General features: G+C 43.6%; 2 protein-coding genes across 10 annotated transcripts; both read right to left on the reverse strand.

Annotated features, from left to right (window-relative positions):
* Positions 1 to 161: 161 nt before the first annotated feature.
* CCNDBP1 (cyclin D1 binding protein 1) lies at positions 162 to 6,788 on the reverse strand. 7 transcript variants are annotated; one of them, XR_001559106.2, is made up of 11 exons: positions 6,605 to 6,788; positions 6,449 to 6,508; positions 5,873 to 5,952; positions 5,133 to 5,214; positions 4,615 to 4,711; positions 3,521 to 3,594; positions 3,141 to 3,217; positions 2,436 to 2,689; positions 1,840 to 1,900; positions 756 to 996; positions 162 to 571 (listed from the first exon to the last, which is right to left on the reverse strand). XR_001559106.2 is itself a non-coding variant. In XM_015881485.2 (11 exons), the coding sequence occupies exons 1-11, from the start codon at positions 6,669 to 6,671 to the stop codon at positions 463 to 465; spliced, it is 1,008 nt and encodes a 335-aa protein (XP_015736971.1). In that variant the 5' UTR covers positions 6,672 to 6,788; the 3' UTR covers positions 162 to 462. The 7 variants fall into 7 exon arrangements, 5 of the variants coding, with proteins under 5 accessions (XP_015736971.1, XP_085376508.1, XP_085376505.1 ...); XM_015881485.2 differs by having other exon boundaries at positions 950 to 996; XR_014935969.1 differs by lacking the exon at positions 1,840 to 1,900.
* A 74-nt stretch (positions 6,789 to 6,862) lies between these two features.
* On the reverse strand, positions 6,863 to 24,169 carry ZNFX1 (zinc finger NFX1-type containing 1). 3 transcript variants are annotated; one of them, XM_085520365.1, is made up of 13 exons: positions 24,060 to 24,169; positions 16,633 to 18,786; positions 15,900 to 16,031; positions 15,506 to 15,654; positions 15,156 to 15,299; positions 14,543 to 14,660; positions 14,055 to 14,305; positions 13,774 to 13,913; positions 13,295 to 13,449; positions 12,505 to 12,650; positions 12,032 to 12,142; positions 11,230 to 11,325; positions 6,863 to 9,917 (listed from the first exon to the last, which is right to left on the reverse strand). In XM_085520365.1, the coding sequence occupies exons 2-13, from the start codon at positions 17,960 to 17,962 to the stop codon at positions 7,485 to 7,487; spliced, it is 5,205 nt and encodes a 1,734-aa protein (XP_085376491.1). In that variant the 5' UTR covers positions 17,963 to 18,786; positions 24,060 to 24,169; the 3' UTR covers positions 6,863 to 7,484. The 3 variants fall into 3 exon arrangements, with proteins under 3 accessions (XP_085376491.1, XP_015736965.1, XP_085376492.1); XM_015881479.3 differs by lacking the exon at positions 24,060 to 24,169 and adding an exon at positions 19,035 to 19,171; XM_085520366.1 differs by lacking the exons at positions 15,156 to 15,299; positions 15,506 to 15,654; positions 15,900 to 16,031; positions 16,633 to 18,786; positions 24,060 to 24,169 and having other exon boundaries at positions 14,416 to 14,544.
* Positions 24,170 to 24,221: the final 52 nt, after the last annotated feature.

The raw sequence follows: 24,221 nt of genomic DNA on the forward strand, positions 1-24,221 counted from the left end.
TACCACTTTCGTAGGGAACAGAAGAGAGGAATAGCATTCACTCTTCTCTAACGTTAGACAGAATATAGCATTTTTTTCAAACACTTCCTTTGCCTGACTGTGAGAGAATATAGATTCTTTTCTTCTGCATATATTCTCTGCCACATGAAAACAGATGCAGCTAACGACGCAAATCTAGCAATATTTTATTGTTCTCTGAACCCCACAGTAGCTGTAATGTCTGAGAAACAGAACACATTCACAGCTGAAAATGAAGCACTGCATCATCCCAAGAGTCCAAGCGAAATGACATCTTCTGCAACTGCAAAGAGGGATTTTCTGGGCAAGTTCTGCCAGGCGGTAATAAAGTCCCTGCCCAAAAACACTGTCCTCATAATTCTCCCTGTAGCTGGAGAATGGCCAGATTCACTGGAAAAGCATTTATCAGAGCCAGTGCCAATAACACATGTGGACACAGAAGAGCTAAAGTTCACCCTGTGTGAAGTTCTTGATTTTGTCCATGTTGTGATCTACTGCACCTGTTAGAAACTGCACCCAGCCTTCTTCTGATGGTGGACATACATGGCTTGTCCTGTAAAAGTGGAGGAAATTCATTAGGAAGGCCTCCTGGGGCTTTTTATATTTATGTATCCAAAAATCCCCCCAACACATTGGTATTGTACAGTGCTGAATTACTACAATATTCAAACACGACCTCTGTAGCCCCACAGTGCTTGAGCAAGGAAGAACCCATGTCCATATCTCTAGTTTCAAACCTTGACACATATGTCCATCTTCAGCAGTAATCATTCCTGCCATCCTCTTCCTATTGCGTTGTGTCTGGGTAACATCAGAATTACTCCAACACGACAGCATTTACTGTCTAGAACTGAATCATCTTTGACAGGAAGTAGAGATATTAACCTTCACAGCAGCGAACACATGCTCATAAATTGTAACTCATACTCACTTTGTAATCTCTAAGACTTTCTTTAATACTGAGGCCAATTTAGCAGCCTACAAAGAAAGAAAAGGGAAATAAGTAAGCCAAACGTGCAAAAAAAAGGGGGCACAGGATTAACTGGAAAGAAAGGGAGGTGCAGAGATACTTTACTTAGCCAAAAATAAGTAAAACTGCCAAAGACCCTGATGCAAAAGGAAGTCACCTAACACTGCCATGGTAGGATTATCTCCAAATCTGTCACTGTCTGGGACAGGTAAAAATAAATAAGACAGGATGTTTTTTAAAGGACTTTTTTTTTCCTTGCAAAACATAAGTGTTAGAACTTGTTAACTGACAAAAAGGCATGAAGTTTTAAGTGACTGAATGTAATGCAATTTGATAGTAGGCAATACTTCAACAAGAAAATTCAATCCACTCAGTGTATGTGTGGAACCAGAATAAAACATTTCAGGTATGGGAAAGTATACATTTATCTAGGTTTTTTCACTTAACAAGTGAAGCATGTGCTCAACCACACTGTGAGAATTTTTAATTTACTTCTTTAGTTAAGATCACTTTATTTGAGCAAATCTAAATTACCCAGAGAAAAAAGCAGATGTGCAATATACTGGCAGCACTAGACGTCAGTTATCTGAGTACTGTCATTGGTTATCTCTATGGATCACAGTATAGAGCAAACACAACAGAAGACATCCTCTTCTCTGAAGTAAAGATGAAGAAGAATACTCTTCCACCTGAAGGTAGCTACGTGAACCAAAAGAGACACTTCATTCATAAGAACTTATTACTGAGATAGTAATAAGACCTCTTCCTGAAGATGTAATTCCTCCAGTTCACTTTCCTCCCTTTCTCTACAGCCAAGTGAGTAGACCTGCATGCAGGTTGCAAAAACTTACATTGAGTCGCACGGCCAGATGGTTCATAGGTGGGTACATGCTCAATGCCAGCTCATCAACGCTAGAATAGAAGAGAGGGGTGCAATGGAAGAAGGCCCCAGCTGCACAGTTCACAGACCCCTGCCAAATCTTACATCCACCCTCAATGCAAGTCATGTATGGTATGGCACGACAAGGAGACAGTGTTGGTTATACCCATGGGATACTTTACATACATTACCTTCTCAGGCATCTGTGTGCAACTCCCACCTTACTTCTAGTCATCGCCACAACTCCACTCTAAGCAGCAGCAGCACGTTCCTTTGCTAACATGCAAAACTCAACAGCCTATGATATAACAGTCTTTCTATTTGTTTCCACCACTTGGCCACACCTTAAGTATCAGTAAGATTTTACCATTTCATTTTCCAGGCCTCAAGTAAAACAGGAACTGTTCTGGAGAACAATGAAGCATTTCAGCTGCCAGATTCTCTTAATTCCAGTAAGAAAAGCTAATCAATGACTCTGATTCAATAGAGCAATCTGCAAGAACCTGGAAGATAGTCCCATTCTTACATCAGCCTAAAACCATACACACAGTTCAGGACATGGCTTACCTTGGACTGATCTCATTGGCAATGTCTGCAAGGTCATCCAGCTGAGCAATCTGATCTGGAGAGTCAGCTTTTCCATAAGTCTTCACTGCATTCAAGACCTTCTTCAGGCAAGCTTTAGAAGCCTTCATTAATCCCATGCAGGAGCCAAGTAGCTTCCGGTCAGCTTCTGACCAATAGGTATCTCTGTTACCCCGAAAGCCAAGCTCCTCATCTTCTATGATATCACTGTAGGGGTCTCGTTCTTCCACTATAGCCTGAGAACACAGATGTATAGAAAACCTATAGCCTAACATCTACTGTAGCAATATCGAGGAGGATAAGTAAAACATGGTCTAAAAATCACACAAATCATTTATGGAGGAACCTCTCTTCAACCAGCAACTCTGCTGCCAGGCTCTGTTCACTCCAGTAAGACTGGATTAAGAAAAACTGATCACTGACTCCTGTTCAAAACAGCAAACTGTGAGAACCTGGCAAACAGTCCCATTCTTACATAAACCTAAAACGACAAACATGGCAGAGCTTCCATGAAGCTCTCTGTAAGGTAAACCAGACCCAGGTTTAAAAACCTTAGTAAGACAGGCATAAGATAATAATATTGGTCATACTAGAACCAACCTAAATCAAAGCCTGCATATTTAACAATGCTTGTGTTCTTTCAGAGAAATCACTGCAGGTTCCCCAGTGACTTAGGGGTTTCCTTACATTTTCCATCTCTTCCACAGCATCCTTGACCACACCTAGAAATGCAGACAGAGATGACACAACTGCTGCCTGGTTATCTGCAAAAGGAAAAGTGAAGAGAACTGTAGAACTGCAGTGATTCAAATCAGCTTGCACCAACATTCATCTGTGTTTGCAACCATTAGATCTTGAGATCATAGGATCCTATTTTTTTGCAAAGCTCAGAACCATACTGTACTGCTCTACAAATTATCAGAGCAGGCTTCCATACTTCAGAGAATACTAAAGTTCAGAAGAATGAGTAAGCCTACAGTGTACTACCTAAAATGCCCCTCTCAAGAGTTAACAGTATTTCAAGATCACACATTCTAGTTCCATTGGTCTGCATACATAGTACTCACCTCGTGGCAGGCTGGACACTTGCTCACATGCCTCCCACACACCACCAGTTGATATAAGCTGCTCCTGAGATGAGCTGAAACAAAACAGAGGCCCTCAAAGTTAGGGTAACACCACACCACTCTGCTAGGCAGTTTTATTTTTGTGCAAACTATAAGAGGCTCAGCTGAAAAAATACTGGCAAACTATCTTGTCACCAGTATTTCACAACTGTGCAAAGCACAGGATGCTTTAATAAATCCTACTGAGTTTAGTAACTAGTTGGAACAAGATGCAGGAGTTTCTTACAAAAACCTTTAAAGGTGCTTAAATATTATTTAACTTTGAGTATTTACCCAAATCAGAAGAGACAGCTGATCTTTGCTTAGAGGCAATGGAATTAATCAGTAAATACAGAGACTGCATATTTCCCTGGAAGGACTGTTGTCCGCTAACTAGCCACAGAGAGTCACACAATCACCGTCACCATTCACTCCACAAGCAAGAATTGCCAAACAGTATAAACAGTATCAAGCACTGTCATGGAAATCCTACTTCCAGCATATTTCCTTGCCACAGACAGGATGAAAAATCTATTCTCTACCAAAGCAAATGCAGTTGAAGAATGCTACAAGTGAGACCCAGCCCTTCCTTACCATAGGACAGACTTTTCCACTGAGAGTCTCTCACTAGGTTCTGCTTGTGCTACATCACAGCTGTGTTGCAGCCATATCTCTACCTGGTCTTGATTCTCTCCTTGATTCTGATCTGAATGCAGACCACTGATTTCTTGGCTTGACCTCAGACCCAATTAATTGCAATGGTCTTGGCTGGACAATCATTGGATGGTGTGTGATGCCAATTACTCTCTCCAAAGCCAATTGTTACTTTGTTGGCCTAGCTTTCCAGTTTGACATTGTTGCTATGGGCTTGACAAATGTCAACACCAGCACCGTTCTGTTCAATCAGAATCCCTTGCCAATGAGTCTGCTGCCTTTGCTTGCCTAATAACAATGCTCGGTTCCTGCCTTCCCACTTCCCTTATGAGTGCAGTCTACACTTGCTGCTCCTTAGTGAGTGTACTTGGAACTTTTTCTTCTTGCTGGAAAAGTACTACCTTCCCAATGGAGAAATGAGAATTGTTTCTGTGAGCTGGATCATTCCTTCCAATACTTCAGTGGTAGCATCTCGTACCATCTTCCGAAGTGTAGTACCTGGTTGAGAAACAGCAAGTATGTTGCCAAAAGGAAGAAACTGATATAGATGAATACACAGACAGGCACACAGTATAAAGTCACACACACAGACACACAGTATAAAGTCACAGAAGCAATTTATATTGCCTAAATTCTAAAGTTCTAACAAGACTTTAAACAGAGATTTCAGCTCTTTACAAACATGAATGCTTGGTAAACTATACCACTTCCTATATTATCATTTGTTCACAGATGGAAATCTCCAAGAGCAAATTGTCAAGTTCACTCATAATCACATTGCAAGTCTATAGAACAGCTGACAAGACTTTGTTCATATTAACTTGTTTTCCCATACAGACCAAATTTAACATGCTGTGAAATATCGGGTTTCTTCACATAGTGATGAAGGAACTGACTCTGTCCTCCATCACTCTCTCACCTTGGCCCTTGGGGAGCCAGTAGTACACTGTGGCAACTGCAAGAATAGCATTTTGGACATCTTCACTCAGCTTCCGACAATTCTGAAAATAGGTAGGCAGAAGGATTAACTAGGAATATCACAGGGCTACACTACATTTAGAAAGCCTCAAAAGAAATCGTTTAAATCTATGTTACTTTGTAAGAAAAAGGAATAGCATCACAATAATGGAGAAACAAACACAGCACAAGAAGAGGCAGTATGTTTCTGTGATGCCAACAAGCACAGAAGAGAATAATTTGCTAGAGCTGCATGCACACTGCATGTGTCAAGAGTTGATATACGGTGTATGACCACCACACCTTGGTTCAAGGGATGTAAAGAAAGGAAAAAATAGTTTAATTATTCTCAAATTAAGGCGCATACAGCGTTAATATTCTCTTAATTAACAGAAGACATAACATCATTCATTGTTAAGAGAAAAGATCTACACTGCCCAGTATCTCACCTCTATCAGCAATCAGTCGTAGAAGCTTAACAAAAAAGATCTAAGAAGACATCTCCTAACCTACATAAATTAGTTTCCAAGGCAATTCTTGAATTTGATTAATATTCATTTAAAATAAATAAAAATACAGCTCATATAAAGTCCCTTTTTTATGCTCAACTTGATAACTTTGCATTAGTCAAGTGAACTGAGAGATACCTCAAACTTGTCACACAGACAGTAATTTCCTGCTCTGTGGGAGATTTTTACTAACCTCTGCAGAAGGCAGTGGAGGTCTCGAGAACGCCAGACTAAGCTTTGTAGCTTCCTGGGATGTTGCCTTGAATGCCTGACCTAGAGAGGATATAGCAGGAAAAAGGAAATTAGAAACTCTGTCAGGTAAAACTAGAACAGAGTAAGTCGACTAGCAGTGTCTTCCCTGACACTACTATTTCTTCCTTCTCAGCATGAAAAAGCTATATATGCCAAATTAGACTGCAAAAGAAAGTTTCCATGGTGCCTTTGATGCACAAACACGCATCAGGTATGTGTTCACTGCCAGCTTTTTACTTAGCTGGAACTGCTACCCATAATCACATTCATCTCCTGCTCCAAGGCAGGAAGTAGAAAGATCCATAAGGCTTTGAAAACGTTGTAAAAACCGCTTCATAGTGCTATGTAACAGCAGCAGAACTAGAGCTGAGGGGGAGTGCCAGAGATATCCCCTGCAGCTCACAGCCCCGCTATGGACCCAGCCTGCCCTGGGACCCGCCCAGCCCTGCTGTGGGCCGGTCCAACCTCCGCCCCACCCGGCGGTCCCCTCGGTGCCAACCCGCTCCCCAGCCCGTACCTAGCGCATCCCAGAAGCGCGGAGGCTCGAACGGCTCGCGGCCTTCACCCGGTTCTCCCTCTGTAAATGCAGACAAAAGGCCTCAGTCTGCGGAAAGCCCGGACCAGAACTCCGGCCTAACGTCCGCCTCCGTCCCCACCCGGCCCCGGCTCCCACCTCTAACCCGTGCCAGCACGGCGCGCATTGAGCCGCACAGCTCCTGCAGCAGCTCCCGGGTCTCCATGCTGCGGGAGCACCCCGCGCTCCGGCTCGGCTGGACGGCAGCTGCGGCCCGGCTCAACAACTAACAGCACGGCAGCCCGTCGGCTGCTGTACGCCACATCCCCTTCCGGAGGACGGCAGAAAACAGGCGGCTCCGCCCCGTTAGATAAACCCTCCCAGTCCCGCCCGCTACCCCGGCAAGGAAGGGCGGTGTTGGGTACAATGTATATGCGTTTTATTGATTATATCCATACTGTGTCCAGGTGTGGAGACCTCAGTACAAAAAAAGACATGGAGATTTTGGAAAGGGTCCAGAGGAGGGACAGGAAGATGATCAGGGGGCTGGAGCACCTCCCCTATGAGGACAGGCTGAGGGAGTTGGGTTTGTTCAGCCTGGAGAAGGTTGCGGGGTGACCTCATTGCAGCCTTTCAGTACCTGAAGGGAACTTACTGCCAGGAGGGGAGTCAACTCTTGGAAAGGGCTGACAATAGCAGGACACGGGGAAATGGTTTGAAGTTAAAAGAGGGAAGATTTAGGTTGGATGTTAGGGGAAAGTTCTTTACTAGTGGTTAGGCCCTGGAACAGGCTGCACAGGGAGGTTGTGGATGCCCCGTCCTTGGAGGTGTTCAAGGCCAGGTTGGACGGGGCCATGGGCAACCTGATCTAGTAAAGGTGTATCTTTGGTGGTCCTGCCAGGCAGGGGGGTTGGAACTACATGATCCTTGAGGTCCCTTCCAACCCGGGTCATTCTGTGGTTCTGTGATTACAGAGGCAGCAGTGAACAGCCAAGGAATGAGCGCTGCACCCTCAGGCAGAGAGGCAGGGTTGGAGCAGCTACAGCAGGCGCTGGAGATCCTGGAAGTTGAGCAGGTTGTTGGCTGTTTCGGACCAGGCCGCGTGGGTCGCTCCGTCCATCTCCGAAGCGAGGCTGTTCGTGCTGTCCAGAGTGTGGTTCATACCCCCGATGACCTCGTGGCATTCAGGGCACGTGCTCCTCTCCATCGCCCCCCCACAGTCCCCTATCACATAGACATGCCCATTTTTGCATTTGAACCAGTGGCCACGCGGGTGGCCCATAGCGCTGACAATCTGCACTCTCTCAGCCTCAGTGATCCCCAATCCCGACAGGGGCAGGGCAGCCTTGAGAAGCTTCAGCTCAGCTTTCACTGCAGCCTCTTCCTTCTCTGTAAACCTTTTTGTCCCTTCCAAGATCTCACGGACCTTGGCAATCTTTGCTGCAACGGTCACAGTGATCTTCCCACTTACGGCTTTACACCTTGACAACAGGTCCTGTAGGTAGGTCAATCTCTGGATCTCAGCCTGCAGATCCATGAGCTCCTGCTGTGTAAAACCGAGGCGTGGCTTATCCAGCCACTCCTGGATTTCGTCTAGACGCTTTTTCAGCCCTTTTTGCTCTTTTGAATCAATTTTGCCCAGAGAACTGGTTAGGTCAGCTATACGTTCATAGAAGTTAATCAGATTCTCAATTAATGCAGTGCTCCTTATGGAAAGATCAGAGGAATTCAGCTTATCCTCCAACACGAGGTACTTAGCGAGTAGGCTCTTCCTCAGAACACTCTTACTTGCGAGCGCAGCCTCTAGTCTTTGTCTGCTTGACACAATTTTCCATGCTGGGCCTTGGATTTTCTCTTTCACCTTCTCTATCTCAGCCAGATGCTTTTTCACCATAGTGCCATATCTCAAACTCTTTCTGACCGGTGTCTGACAGGTAGGGCACACCTTCAGCTTGATGGCTTCATCATCTTCATCCATATAACGATCAAGGCCCTGAGACTCAAAGACATGGCCACAATCTTCAAGCTGTACAAATCGTGCATCCTCATCATCCTCAAAGCCAAAAAAGATCTGGGTAACCTCCTCACGGTCACAAACAAGGCACTTTTTTGGGCAGGGCTCTCCACAGAATCCAATACAAGGATGACCACAGCGCAGCAGCTTGGTACATGGTACATTGCATCGAGGCCTATTGCATGGTTCATGGCAAAGTTTGGTGCACTGATAGTGCTGGCATCGCCACTCACATGGCTCTGCGCATGGAGAACAGCGCTCTCCACATTTCTTTTTACATCTGCTGTGGACACAGCGGTTCTGACAGTCAAGCTGACAGGGAGGGCATTCTGAAGTACAAGGCTGCTGACACTTGTGGGAGCAAATTAAGAAGCGCTTGCATGGGCTCTTACATTGCTCATGAAATCTTCCTCCAAAGCAGGAATGACAGGAACCTGAGCATCCATGGCCACACTCCAGTTTGACAGTGCACTTAGCCATACATTCAATAGGTTTATGATATTTCATCTCATCAGTCATCCAACATCGAACTTTCTGGCTGTGGCCACATTGCAGAGAGACTGTAACCAGTTCAGGACACCGAGTACTACATTCCTGCCCACAGCTTTTGTTGCATGTATGCCCACAGCTTAATTTTTTCTGGCAAGGTTCTTGGCAAATAAACTTACTTTCTGGACAAGAGCATGGCATCATCTGCAGGTGGCCACATTTAGAAACCATTTTCTCTACTATTACCATGCATGGTCCACATGGCTCATAACATAACTGTGGACAGCGATGCCCCTCTGTACAAAGCACCTTTTGACAAGGCTTCAGACACTGATACTTTTTGTGCTGTAAATCGTATGGGTGGCATGCTCTTGTGCAAACATGTCCGCAGTCCAACCTAAATTCACAGGGATGACTACAGCCTCCTTCTGGGACTTTGCTGAAGTCTGCTGCTGTGGATACCAGAGTCATGGTCTCAGGGTGATTTTGACAGCAAAGCGTCAGTGAGCGGCCGATGTTACCTTTCTCCCTCAGTGTGTGAATGATCTTGCTCCAGAGAGGCACCTTGCTCAGCATTCTCATATTTCCAATACAATACAGCCCTTTCTTAGCTCTGGATAGGGCTACACATATCCGATTAGGGATCTGCAAGAACCCAATTCTCTCCTCTTTGTTACTCCGCACGAGTGACAGCAGAATAATATCATTCTCCTCTCCCTGGTACTTATCCACTACGTAAACCTTCACACCTGCAAAAGTCTTGGCTGGCATGAGCTTGCGCAAACAGAAAAGCTGTCCAGTGTAAGTAGTGAGAATGGTGATCTGAGAAGGTTGATAATCCTGACACAAGAAGTATTTGCAAAGTTCCACCACAAACTGTGCCTCATGTATGTTTTGATGGCTTTTCCCTTCCTGGATGTCCTGCTCAGGAAAGTCATGCTCCACAAAGAAAAGGTTAGATAAGACCCCCTGAAAAAAAAAAAAAAGAGAAAGAGAATCTTAGAAACAGAATTCTACTTGTCACTGCAACCTGTTTCCATGTCCCCTACTATCCACTAAAACGACTACTCTTCTGTGTGGTTAGTGCATACTGGGGCAATTTCTTTTCATATCCATAGCATATTCATCAGAAGTAACTAAGGTTATTAATGGTATTTCAGCTTATTAGGGACATTTCATTGTCTTAACATGACATCAGCCCCTGTAGATGATTTTATTCCCTATCTTTTTCTGAGTTATTTTTACAATACATTTTCTGGTTATGCAAAATCAAAAATTTGTCTCTACTAACATTTCCCAAATCACCACAGTAATATTTTACTTTCATGCTATTTTACATTCAAGTTGTGAAACAGTGCATGGAGTTAAGCACTTGCCTAAAACTGAATAGCAAAAATCCCACCCCTGTTGCTGCAGTGGAAAGAGGAAGATGGCAAGAAGGCTTTATTTTCCACCAAGAAGGTTTCAAACATTAGGGACTCCAGTAGTCACTCACCAGCTCCAGGGTTATAGAGCTGTCTGCCCACCTGTTAAAATCTTTATCTATTAACTGATATTCTTCCAGCTGCAAGGACTTTCTAAGCTGTGTACCAAACCCCTGAGACTGCTTTTATCAGGAAAGAACAATTTTGTGGACCACATGTAGATCTCTGGTTTTCAAGTTGTCCATAGCTGCATGCAGCACCCACTGCTGTACAATTTCATCCTGTGCTCACCTATGTTATTATTGTACTAGATGAGTGGACTGTGTTTGGATGGCTTTCAGTATCTCAAGCTTGTTTAAAATTCTCCAGAGTAGCTAATCCCATGGAAGAAATGGAATAAAATTTTCTGGTCTCATCAGTAGGTAATTTTTAACTAAAGCTTCTTCTACAGAATACTTGATATGGATTTCAAGATACCAAGAGATGACACGCAACTTTTTTAGATAGCTTATCCTTGGCATTACCTCATCATCATTACTAATTTTCACTTTATCAGCTTCAGCATTCTACTGGTTTGGGTGTATTTTTCTCATGTCCACTTAGACAGCTTTTAGCTAACTAGTACTATCTTTTCATCAGCAGAGATTTAAGCAGGCTGAGCTACTGCATTCCTCTGTAACCATGCCCAATTCTTTCTCTGACCGTATTCAGTCACTTGTTTCAGGGATCCGAGGCCTAGCTCTAGCATAGCATAGCAGTATAACCTTGGCACAGACTTCCGTCTGACTACATTTTAAAGAAACTTATTTTAACCAGTAACGAGGCAAAAGAAAATGCATGGACTACTAAAAACTCACTTTTACGTTCTCATATTTCAGGACTGAAGGATGGTTTTCCAAATTCTGGTAGATATGAGGACTGAGAAGCTGGGCAATTTCAGGACGCATGCGGTGCTGGAACACAAAGCAGATGTATCAGCTTTGAGGAAGGAGTACCCTGTTTCCCTGCCAATAATCTGTTTTTCTATTGTATATATCATTGCTGAATTCAGGACAAGGGTGACATTTCAGTAAGACTCAAGAAAGCAACATCTCCCATCCCACCCCCTGTTGCCACCACCGCTGCCAGCAATCACAGGTGAGTGGTACCCCAGTATCATATAACAAGGTAGTTGCAATTAAGAATGCTGGTTTCAGTGCAAATCTACAAACAACAGCATTCTAGAGAATTAAGAGCTCACACCTCATTCTAGCCAACTCTTTTAGGCTATTTCAATACAGGACTGCTGGAGGTAGAATTAACTTCTCCAAGCACCAAGAAACATTGGTTGTAGCAATTTAACAAGAAGCAGCCCAAGAAGATTTGTACTGTCAGTCTCCACAGTTCTGGAACAGTTTTAGATGCCACAATAGTCATGTTTGTTGCTCTAAGAATTGTGAGAACTGCAGTGCTGTGAGTCAAATAACTGAATAAATCAGACTAGAACATAATATACCATTTCAGTTTGGCAGCTCTTACCGCTCTTTTCAGGAATGAAGTAGCACATTCTTTTATTTTAGACTACTCTGTGAGTAGAAATATAAAACCTTAAATGTACTATAAATATTAAACTACCTAAGTACAAATGCAATAAAGGAGTGTTTTATATCTGCTTCTTACTTGGTATTTTAGGCATACAAAGGGGAAATCAACTTTCACCAGTCGTTCAAAGAGAGACACTTCCAGATTGAAGTTCTTAGCCAGGTCATAAACATTGGCACTAGGTTGCAGCTGAAAAAGAAGGGATAGGAGTGTTTTTACAGCACTAATCCTATGTATTATTAAGATATATATTTTTTCCTATTAATCTCTTTCTATTACTGGTTTCCAGTCAAAAGGCCAGAGACACAATTCTTGCAAAAGTGCTGAATAGCAAAGTTGGGTACTGTGATAACTGAAGTGGATTCAAGCACATGTCAAGTTGTGTCAGGTAAACTAAAGGATAAATCCCACAGGAACTCTACTTTGTAACCAAAGGAGACAGCACCTGTGGTATCCAGTAGTACATTTTGGCAACCCTTCACATTTGGTGTTTGGTAAAAAGGTTCTAGTTCATTTGCACAACAGTCAGAGGCACCTGCCACGGTTATTACCTGCTGGTGATCTCCAATGAGGATGAGATGCTGGCAAGCTTTACTAAGAGTTGTAATAGTGTGAGCCTCAAGCACCTCTGCTGCCTCTTCCACAATTACAATTCGTGGCTCTATTTTCTGCAAGATCTGACGGTATTTGGCAGCACCTGGACAAGGACAGAAGACAGTTCAATTACACAGAGGCAGTATGATAAAGTTTTCAGAGAAGGGTTAAACTGTGTTCCAGAAAAGTCTGGGGTTCTTTCCAAAATTCCAAAAAGCTGAGTCTTAGAATATGGATTTTAAAACAGCACCAATGCGCCAAAGATGGCCTTTACACAGAAAGTTGTTAGGGAAGGATTAGAGCCCTGTGCTTACCTTGGCCTGTTCTTGACTCTTGAAAAACAGGATACCTAATGAACACATTGGTCAACACACAAGTAAACCCCAAACTACCTCTCCAAATACTCATACTACTAGACTTATGCTACCTCTGCTCACAAAAAGGTGATGTGGAAAAAGCAGTGCAGAAATGAATAGCATTTAACTCAGGCACAAGAAATGGAGCATTAATATTAGAAGAATATTGCTCAAAGTAAATAAACAAAAGTAAATAAAAAACTGCTTGTGCAAACTTGTTTCTGTAATAGCTGTGTTTGCAAAGGGAGTCAGAAATGAAGAAGGCTGCAGATTAATGTGGAACCTGACTCAGTCTGTCAAGCAGCACAAAATAGCAATGCTTTGACAACAAGGTCCTTTAACTATTGCTGGAAGCAGTGCAGCACTGGCTTGCTCCCCAAATGCTGCACACCTGTAGTTGTCATCCCCACAACATTGGCCTCCTTAAGAATGCAGAGGTCTTCTTGCAGCCTCAGTTCTGCTAGCCTTTCAGCCGCTGTCTGGTACTGTTGTTCGTGCTGAAGAATCTTCCGTCGAATAAGCCCCTGATAGGTCTGCAGCCAGAGCCTGAAAAGAAAGAGCCATTAGTACCCACAGAAAGGAGAACAGAACAGTGATCCAGAAGTTCAAGGTAGACTCAGTTCAACTTCTTTGCCCTTTCTGAAAGACATGACTAGCATCTGTACTCAGTCCCCAGCACACACAGTGGAGATGACAACACTGCCCTGCCGATGCAGGCAGGGTAAAACCTGATATCTTACAGGAAAAAGTTTGTTCAGATAACAAGCTGAGCGTATATGGATAAAAAAACCTTGGCCTGCAAGAAAGTGTTTGAACTCAGACAGTCCCTGACACCCTTGCTTGACAAGCCCTATAAATTGTCTTTGTCACCTGTAAAGCCTCCAGCGTGAGTTCAGGTCAAGTTGCCACAGATCCTGAATAGCATTGGCCTCCAACTCAGACATTGCATTCAATTTATGGAGCTCAACTTTCATCTTATGTTTCATTTTCTTCCTCTGAGAAGAAGATATCTGGGGGGGAGAAAAAAAACCCATGCCACTCCATAATAAGCAATTACAGCACAAATATTATCTTGTTTTTCTATATTAGCTCATTCAAATTATTCCTCACACAGACAAGCAGAGCCACAATATGCTAATGTATACATTTACCTCCCACTGTGCAGACTTCTCTTGTTGTTGGACTGTTCCTTCTTCCTCATTCTCCAGCTTCATAGCCAACAGCATACTAGCTAGTTCATTAGCCGCCCTGTGCTCTTCCTCCTTCCTCCTCTGAGGCTTTGCTAAGTCCTCATCCTCAATCATTCTATCAGCTTGAATCAGGTCAGCCTCCTCTAGGATCTCCAATAGCTCTTCTTCTGCTTCACCTTCCTGCACCTCCTCAGTCTCCTCCTGCTGACCACCTGTGAGATTCACCAGTTACATGCAGGAAGTCACAGCCACTCTAGCAAAATCACAATACAGTAGACCGATTGCCATGTGAAAATTAAGATTAATCTTTCCATTGCCTTACACTGTCATGCATCTTCCAGCCTCTGTTAACTAGCAGTGTCTGTTTTCTGGCATACATGCACTGCTTGGCAGATGCCTGTGGAAAATAAAAGGTTTTGGTTTTTTGTTTGCTTTGTTTTTCTATTTACCTCGATTCTCAGCCTCTATATTCATTGCAGCACTTTGGGTGAAGGCAGTAAAACCAAGGCCCAGCCACTCCAGAATCATTGAGTGTTTTGAAGTACTGTAGTAAAACTCATCGTCATCCTAATATAAAGAAAATAAATCAGTCAGGCATGTTCCAGTTCAGGCTTAGGATGATGATAAAGCAGCACCTTGCAGCATACGGCAACTAGGAACAAGTCCCCCAAGTAACTTCCAGGGCCAGAAAGTCTAGGCAGCCTCAGATCTTCAAAAACAGCATCCCTCCTTCCCTTCAGTTTAAAGCATTCTTTTGGGCACTTGTATTTTTATTCTGACAAGGATCATTGAAAATCTCTGCAGTTTAAAGTTACAGATTTGAACTCCACTTCTCTGCCAAGTCTAGTGATTACTGGCACTTCAGCACAGCTCACTGTTCACTCTCTTACTCTTCTAGAGGCTGAATGAGGCTAAAGGAAGCATATTTGGGGAAAATGACTCATTTATAAGAAAGGCAGTAAGCATATACTCATAAAGCATGTTTAACTCATAAAGTCAAGTAAAAAAGCTTGACTCAAAGCTGTGATTCAAAGCTTGACTGACAGAAAAGGCAACTCTTACCAGAACACTCATCAGACTGTTCCAATGCTGGGGGGCAATGAATGCTTCCAAGTGGCGCTCATGCAGCACTCCATATGTTGTGCACTCTAAGTGCTTTGCTCCTTTATGGAGCTCCTCCTCAGCACGTTTCATCTCACAGGTTATCTGCTCAGAGAGAAGAGAGGCATCATCATATGTAGATGAACAAAGTTCAGAAACAGGAGGACAAGAAACTGATAACATGCATAAAGTACAATAAAAAGACTGACGTTGGTATTAAAGACGAGGTGAAAATGAAGCTGTAGAGAAAGTCAGTTTCTCCCACAGACAGATAGCCCAATACCATCATTTCCAGTGAACTCCACACGTACATTCAGATAAGCTCTGCGGAGATGCATTGGCAGGTTGTGTCGGAACTCACTCTTCTTCCTCAGCTCCTTCAAAGTGAACTTCTTCAGGACCTCACTGCTACTTCTCCCCCCAATACGCACCATCCCATGTTTTTGGAACGTGTATATTCCTGGGAATGAGAGAGAAATAGGCAAATGGTAGGAAGAGCAACCCTTGTCTGCACATCCTACACTGGACTATATTTTGTTCTTCTTCTCTCCCCTCACGCCCCCCCCCCCCCCCCATTATGCATCAATAAGAACTAGTCACTAGAAAAAGCCACAGAGCAGGTCACCATGGCAGAAAGTAGGACAGAGCAAGAGTTATACTATAATTGCTGCCCTCACTTCCATCATACTTATCAGATACTCTTACCTTCTAAGAACTGATCCAGTGCATGGTTAGTGTAACAGACTACAAGGATGGGAGAATTCTGATCAGTTCTTTGCCACGCATCCTTATTAGTCAAGAGAGCCCGAACAATCTTCAAGCCCACATAAGTCTTCCCTGCAAAACAAGCTCAGAATCAGAAAATGAATAGCACACTCCTTACATGCAATTTCTCCCTGCCACTGCTTCCCTCGAGTCACTAAACTAGCTTAACACAGTACTTTGCTGTACATAAAATACTCACATACTAGTAGAATACAGGCAATGGTGCTTGTTGAGTTTAGGTGCCATTTAAAAACAGTTGCAATTACTCTTGAAATGCTTTATTCATGCAGAGGATCAGGGCTAAACACTTTTCATGTTCTAACGTGCTGGCAAAGTTAATAGAGCTGCTGCACAGCAACAGGTTCCATGCTATCAAATAGTTGAAACATTTTCATCTCAATACACAAGCAGTGCCAGCTGTGCCAACAGTGCATTTGGTTTCTATGGGCAACCAAATCAGCAATGTATAGGGCCAGATATGGCTACTTCAGAATATTTTAACATTCTTCCCAATAGCTTACACTAACTGTGCTACTAAAGTACCAATTAGGCATGGGACTAAAGCACTGGATGTAGCACTGCTGGCTCTCTCTGGACTTTGCTTCCTTAAATGAACTTCCCTAAACTTCACAGAGAGCTCTATAAAAAGGGAATTAAAGCAAATGCTTCTCACCAGTTCCAGGAGGTCCTTGGATAATAGCCAGCTCCTTGGTGAGTGCAAGACTTAATGCCTGCATTTGAGATTCATCTAATCCCAAGGCTTCCAATGAAGGCCACTGATAGGGATCTAGAACTCGGACATTTTGCCTTTTGAAAACATCGACAAATGTATCTTCGTCCGACAGGGTATCTTCCATCAAGGGTTCAAAGTTGTATTTAGTGTCCAATGTTATGTATGCTGGCTCCTTCACCTCTACATCACATTCCACTATGTACTTCTGGAATGGAATATCTTCTTCCTGGATTTCCTGCAGCCCTTCTAACACGTGCCGATAAGCCTCAAAGTAGGCAGTTGTCTCTACCATAAGGAAAGAGTCTGAAGGCTGAACCTCTGCTAGCAGTGCTCGACTCTGTGCATTAAAACTGAGCTGCACAATCCCCTTAGCAAGTTCTGCACTGTCTCGTTCAGAAACAGTAGCAAAAAGGCACGTTTCAAAGTGATCTCTGGACATGCAGACCAGGGATCCATATAGCAACCGTTTGGAATTCTGCCATCGCACAAATTTCAGTGGTTTTATATCAAACTGGACCTTGTAAACAACACCAGATGGGGAGCAGAGAGGGGCAATAACCCTTGTATCAAAGTAGATCCTGATGTCATCAAATCTTCTCTTTCTCAAACTCTTATCCTCAAAGCTCTGCAAAAGATCCAAGATACCTTCCCTTAAGGGCTTTACAAAGTCTTCTCTCAAAAGTCGGAAATGGGTGTCAAGATAAATGTTGGTGCTCTCATATCTTCCAGAAACAATATTGGGACGTAGAAAAGGTTTCACATCATGGTGTAACTCATCGTAGGTTGGATAAATGGTCATTGTACGATAGGTTTCTTCTTGACCTTCAGCCTGAGGCTGCATAAGAGTGTAGTTATCAGCTCTCAGTGTGCCTTCACGTCTCTTCTCCTGGAGGTGCTGCACAAGCATCTGGACTTTATTTAGGTTCTTCTCTGTTTCTTCTGTGATCTGCACACCAGTAGCTCTCAGGGCATTTATAGATGCTGGCAGGATTGTCAAGAGCAATGAGATTTTCTGCACAGAGCTAGATGGGAAGATACTGATCAGATCTTGAAGAAGCAAGATGATGTTGCCAATATGTTCAGGATATTGATGTCGTACAGCAGGGACTGCCTCTGTGACCATATCAGACACATACTGTGGCAGACAGATCTTGAGAAAGTTGGACTCCTTTACCATTCCAAGAAGCTGCTGGACACTTTGTCTGTCCATTCGGGAACTGCATGCTTTACGAAGCACCTGACAAATGAGCTGAAGGAAATTGGGTTTCATAGTTGTTTGGGAAAGAAGTTCTTTCAAACCTGAACTCGAAGCAAGTGTGATGACAACTTCAGAAGAGTCTTTCTGGAGGAGACTTTCTAGGTATTTGTAGCCAATCTTTCTAACTTGCTGAGGCTGCTCACTGAGCTGAGAGCCACCTGGGGCAGAGTTCTGGTTGAAACGAGGATTCCCTGCAAGCCACGCCCTCCTTCCCTTACTTTCAACTTCCTGTCTGTTCCTTGGCCCTCTAGCATCTCCCTGGACTTGTCCACCTTCATACCTTTTTCCCCTACCCTCATTTTCTTGCTCATTCCAGGGCCTTCTGACCCTCTCATGTCCCTGCCCATCTTGGTATCTTCTTCCCCTAACTTCATCATCTTGTTCATTCCATAGTCCTCCGGCTCTCCCTTGTGGTTGTCCACCTTCATACTGCTTTCCTTTATGCTTATTTTCTTGCACATTCTGGGATCCTCTGGCCCTCTCATGTGTTTGTTCCCCTTGATATCTCCTTCCTCTACTCTCATTTTCTTGCACATTCCAGGACCCTCTGGCTCTCTCATGTGCTTGTCCCCATTGATGCCTTCTTCCCCTTCCATCATTCTCCTGCTCATTCCAGCGTCCCGTTGCTCCACGGGTGACTGGTCCATCATGGTTTATCCTTCCTTGATTAAGGAGCCTTCCAGTGCCAGAAAAACTGTCCTCTGCTTTCCCAAGTAGAGGAGTATAATTACTGGCTTGGGGGTCTTCCTTTGCCTGATGTGCTGCGTTATTAGTTTGGCCTGACACGTTATTTATTCCACTTCTGCTTCTCCATATAAGCCCAATATTTGGACGATCTAAGTGTAAAAAACAAATAAACAAACAAAACCCAACCACTTGTTAATCATGATGGACCAAATTAACCTGCCTCTCAACAGCATGCGCATTTTGGCAAAGACACTGCTGTGGAGCCTCACAGGCTCCGAGAAGGTGCTGGAGGTGAATAGGGAAATATAGGAGCACAGACTCGACAGAGAAGGGAAGGAGGGGGCCCCCCGTGCCACCCCGTTCCCCAGCAGCCCGCTGCTCCGCGGCCGGCCCTCACCTCTCGCCGCCGCTCGGGGTTGCCGGAATAGGGGCTTATGCTCAGCGCCGTCCATCTCTGCGGAGTGAGGACGCCGCTTCACTGCCCCCTGCTCCGCTTTACTGTACTGTACAGCCCAGCCCAGCCCCACCCGCACTGTCCCCGCAGAAAGTTTCGCTTTCCAGTTCCCCGTAAGCTCCGCCCGCAACCCCGAGTGCTCCCAGGGGCGGTGTCTCACGGCGGCCGCTCCACCCCATCACCGGGCAGATACGGATCCCATAATCATTTCCTGATCCTGCCGGCGCCGGACCCCTTTTCCCAAGAGGCAGCATCCCGTACCCTCTCCTTCCTTCTAAACCAGCAGCTGCAGCATGACAGACTGCCACAAGGCTGTTATCATCTGCCCATAGGAACTGGCGCATTTCCGCAACTACTGGCATGCTGACGCTGCTGTTGTAAAGTACTTTTGAAAGGATAAAGTGTACTTTCATTTTTGTTGTTTGAGATGCATTAATAAATGCTGAATGGCAAAATAAGCCTTTAAAATAATTTCATATTTTCCATGACTCCCCGGGAAGCTCACCAGTAATTTCCTTTCATCAGTGTATTCTCTCAGCTCCATCAGACATTTAATCCAACCAAGTAAAGTCAAATTGTTAGGCACAAAACCACTACTAAGTGTTTGCTGTATCATCCATTAGCGTCATTATTTCCTTGACAGCACAAAGGACTGCGGACTGCTAATAATAATTACAGCTCTCTATGGTCTTAAGCAGAGCCTCTCATTGCACTGGAAAGGAAACTGCAAGTGGTAAACAAGAGTAATAAAAAAATGGACCCAAACCTGTCTCAACTAACTGTGCTTTATAGAATTAGAAATATCTCTACATAACAGTGTTTCTATGATATTTGCATTGGGCAGAATACACAGGCTGAGGCATTCCTGCTCTGTCAGCTGGTCCTCTATTCAAGAAGTCATGTAGGAGGCCTGCATGAAAATTTAAGAAGCACATACTGTATCATTCAAACACAAAGCACCTTTAAAAATGGAGAAAACATGCTTTTTGACAGGTTCTGTTCATAATACATTAATAAACAGATTGGTTTTTTTTGGCAGCAGCTACGAAGCCAATGAAAAAGAAGACAAAAATGTTGAAATAATTCATGCCTTTGGAGTGATTTTGAAAGAAGTGCACCCACTTACAGCTTTCCCAACTGCTCAGATTAGGCTTGTGGTTAAATTATTATGACAAAACTGCAGTAATGATTATTTTTTTTTCCAGCCTTCTTTATGGCAATATAACAATCTCCAGCTTTGAAGCCATGGAACAGAACATCCAACCAACTCTGTCTTTTCTAGTTAAAAATTTACTGTTAAAGGTGATCCCAGGAAAGCAAACACTCCCTCTGTCCACCACCTCAGCTGTCTTTAAATTGCTCAGAAGCCTGCCCTTCCTATGTTTGCAGCAAGGTGGCATCTGTGCCATTAAGAAGCCATTCACTGAACTGCAACTGAACATTACTTGCTGCCCTAACAATATTCACAACTATCATAAAAATGGTACTTTTCAGGAAAGGAAGCTCCCATCCTATCAAGTTGAAGTTAAATTGCAGGACAAAATAGCTTGCATGTGGAGATAAATCCTGGGTAGATCTGCTGAAGGATAAACACAAGGCAGGACTGGGGTTCTGGAGCAGGCTGTGCGACATCCTCTATGAAAGGCTCAAAAGAAAAGCAGAGATGGCTGTGCTGTGAGGAGCCATTAGGGTCACTGAGGCTGTTGGGGCCACATGCCACCCACAAACCACAGCACTGAGCCCAGCTCGCAGCCTACACTGTGGGGCCAGCAGGTGTTTTTTGTTTTGGATGTCTGAGACCATGGAATGCTGAGGGTGCAAATGAAAATAATAAGGAATGTCCAGCCACATTCCTTAAGAACACTGTGCCTATATAAAGTAATTTGGATAAAAAAATCTTTTGCTCCCAAATGGCAGTGAGGAAAGGAAAATCTGGACGTGCCATGAAAGTTGTATATACTCATCTTTTCCTCATCACTTTGAAGTCCGAAGGGGAGGAAAATGGAAAAGAATGGAAAGGAAAACCATATCCATCCCTGCGGAATTTTGCATGGTACAATCAGCTCTGCAGCCACACACCTCCCACAGCACAGAGCCCTCCTCTCCCTCCTCATAAAGACCCTCCTCCACCACAGCAATGACATCCCTAAGGCTCCCCAGAGGCCTTTGCACATCTGAGATACAGCCTCAGACCGGGACACTGCTGTTACTGTTTTAAGTTGTGCCACTGTAGTCACTGATACAGGGTAGATGCCAGCCTCCTCTTTGCCACTGCAGATCTAGTGAGGAGATGTAAGAGCAGAGCTGTTTGTCAGGAAGGCCAGCAGCTGAATAACTGCATTGCCTGGCATTTTTGCCCGCTTCTTCCCTTCCTTCCCTTACAACATGACAAGCAGAGCACTAGAGCTGCGACAGAAACCAAACATGAAAATCAGATGGGTGATTCCTGGAATAGCTCCTCAGTATCCAAGATGTTAACTGTAAATATGTACATGAACCCACCAATAAATGAGTCCCTCATGCTTATTCATTTTTCATTTGCCTTCCATAGTAGCAACTACATCATCATGCTTTGGGGAAGGCATCTTGCAAGACTCAGTGCTGACAAAGTTTTGACTGTGGGACGGTACTTCTGTCTGTTCTCAGTGATGTGCATTTATCTTCTTGACAAATAAAGGCTCAAAATAGGCCCTATGCCCTCTTTATCACACAAACACTAAAGAGAGACAAGAGCCTTTTAGGCACTGGAATGTTTTTCTTTGTTAGTGTAAGAACACAGAACTAGAAGTTGGCAGAAAACCTAAAAACTAGGTTAAGACACACAAGCAACAGAACAAATGCTTTCTTCTGCTGCATCTGAAGAAAACTGCTCAGAGCGAGGCTACTTGTCCTATGGCCATCAGCACAATTCTAACTTGAAGGCAATTACTGTCAATCCAAACATACCCTGCACTGATTTTTAATGTAACAGCATAGAAAGATGTAAGCTATGTTCAGAGATTATACACAGCCTTCAGATTAACAAAACTGAGCTTGTTTGATATTCTGATAATTCAAGAAAAGTAGTGCTGCCATGACTCACCTCCTTTTTTCCCTTTCCTCAGAGAACTGTTTCTTTCTGACACAAATTAGGACCATGAAAAAGGAGTTCAGATGTCCCCAGGCAGAAAGCTCTAGCCACGAATACCACCTACATCACTGTGTGTTAATACTACTGAGGGGAGGAGTACCAAATGCACTTGCATTAGTTTGGTTGTGAGACAACTGTCAAGCTGGTTACATTTTATCCCTTGTCTTTCTTGTATGGATATTTCATTTGAAGTTTTTGTTTTGTTTGTTTGTTTTTCCCTCCCACTAAACAGACTCCCAGTTGCAGAAGTATCCACCAGGTTAGAAAACTCATCACTTTTCATCACAAATATCAAAGGCCAGAGATCCTTTGAGAGGGAAATAAAGAGATCAGATCATCGTGCTTTTACTTGGAAAACGTTGCGAACTTGCTTACCAGAAAACTTAGGTTTAAACACATAGGCTTAACACAACCCATTTTTTCTCACACTGCCTCTCCTAAGGATGATGGTTCATTTGGAAACAAGGTGGTCTAAGGGCAGCTCTGTCAGCTGGCATGCACAGTACCCAGGATTTATTCCCACACTGAACCTCTGGATGCTTGGTTTGGATGGAGTGAGGGAAAATGAAAGGTTTCAACAAAGTTAAAGCAGCAAGGCAGATTCTAGACTTGTTTGGCTCATTTCGACATGACTACATTTTAGGATCCAAAGGGACCCCATGAAGTGCCCTCTACAGAGGCAATCAGAACTTGCTTAAAAACACCACTGTGTGCTTTTCTATAGGGCACAGTGCTACTTTGAAAGGTTGAAAATGCTTTAATATATTCATCCTGCACTAATGCCAAAACCTGATATGAGACTTTTAAACTACATATTTTATATAAGAAATGAGTGCAATGCTTCTTTGCAGAAGGTGGGCGTATCGATTAATACAGACCGAATTTCACAGAACCATCCACATTTTCTAACATGACCTTAGAGTTACATAAGGAAAAAGAGAAAAACAGCCATTTTTTCTATTATTTTCAGGAATAGAAGAGGGTTTGGTTTGTTATTTCACTATAAAGGGGATATTTCTAGATGAAAAACTGGATGCAGGGCGTATATCACACTGTGCTATCCAGATGCACAGAAATATCTGTTTTTTGTCAGTCATTTTCAGAGTTCCTGACTCCTTTTCAGTGTTGAATCATGATAACTCAAAAGTTTGGCTATCAGGGCAAAAGGGTATAAATGAATTCCAGTATCTTTAAAGCCTCCCTTAAACAAAGCATTCAAGTCTTATCTGTTTATTTGGCTCCTTGGGAACTTAGATTGTGATATAAATGGCTCATTTAGCCGTCCTTTGGGAATTAAGATGAGCCACTTAACTCAAAAGGCTTGGAAGAAATTACAGTAACTGACACTGAAAATGTGTCAAGATGGCAATAGTAAGCTCTCAGAAAAGTACAGATTGCCCTTACTATCTTAATTCACTCCATCACATTATGATGCAGCTTTGATTAAAAACTCCATATTCTCCTACTTGTTTTGGGTGTGTCTTAATCAAAGCCAGAGGGGACAGCACACAAAATGACGGACTTTAATTGTTAAGAACCACAAACTGCCTCATTGGCCTCTGCTTTCAGAGATGGCCAAAACACATTTCCTTTGTATAAAAACAAACATAAGATGCTATTTATGTTTCTACAGAGCCAAAAAATGTGAGTGAACAAATGACTGCATCAATGGAAAACGCTCTGGTACAAAGTTTCATCCTTAAAACCTGGCAGACGGACCCGTGGGGCAGTGGGAGGCTGGACCGAAAGGGGATTTATCACACTCGGCTATTTTAACAGGAGAGACAACGCCATATAACCCAATTAGGGGCGGTGCCAGCACAGCGCTCAAAACCCACCTGGTGTTACGGGTCGAAACTCACGTGTAATCACAGCAGGGAGGACCGTTCAGCAGAAGGATCACCCCAAAGCACCTTCATCCTTTCCGACCAAGCTCCCATCCCGAACTACAACAGGCTCAACGTAGCTCATCCTGGGGGTCACTCACGACTTCGCAGCCC

This window comes from Coturnix japonica, chromosome 19 (genome assembly GCF_054131305.1).
Source record: "Coturnix japonica strain WE chromosome 19, WE-NBRP24, whole genome shotgun sequence".
NCBI classification, from domain to species: domain Eukaryota; kingdom Metazoa; phylum Chordata; class Aves; order Galliformes; family Phasianidae; genus Coturnix; species Coturnix japonica.

Coding starts and splice junctions, on each gene's coding strand:
- CCNDBP1 (XM_015881485.2), bottom strand. CDS start 6,671: ATGGAGACCCGGGAGCTGCTGCAGGAGCTGTGCGGCTCAATGCGCGCC. Junction 6,509..6,604: donor CGTGCTGGCACGGGTTAGAG/GTGGGAGCCGGG, acceptor CTGCATTTACAG/AGGGAGAACCGGGTGAAGGC. Junction 572..949: donor AAAGTCTTAGAGATTACAAA/GTGAGTATGAGT, acceptor CCACTTTTACAG/GACAAGCCATGTATGTCCAC.
- ZNFX1 (XM_015881479.3), bottom strand. CDS start 19,089: ATGGACGGCGCTGAGCATAAGCCCCTATTCCGGCAACCCCGAGCGGCG. Junction 18,787..19,034: donor ACCCCGAGCGGCGGCGAGAG/GTGAGGGCCGGC, acceptor TTTTACACTTAG/ATCGTCCAAATATTGGGCTT. Junction 14,306..14,542: donor TATAGAGGCTGAGAATCGAG/GTAAATAGAAAA, acceptor TGAATCTCACAG/GTGGTCAGCAGGAGGAGACT.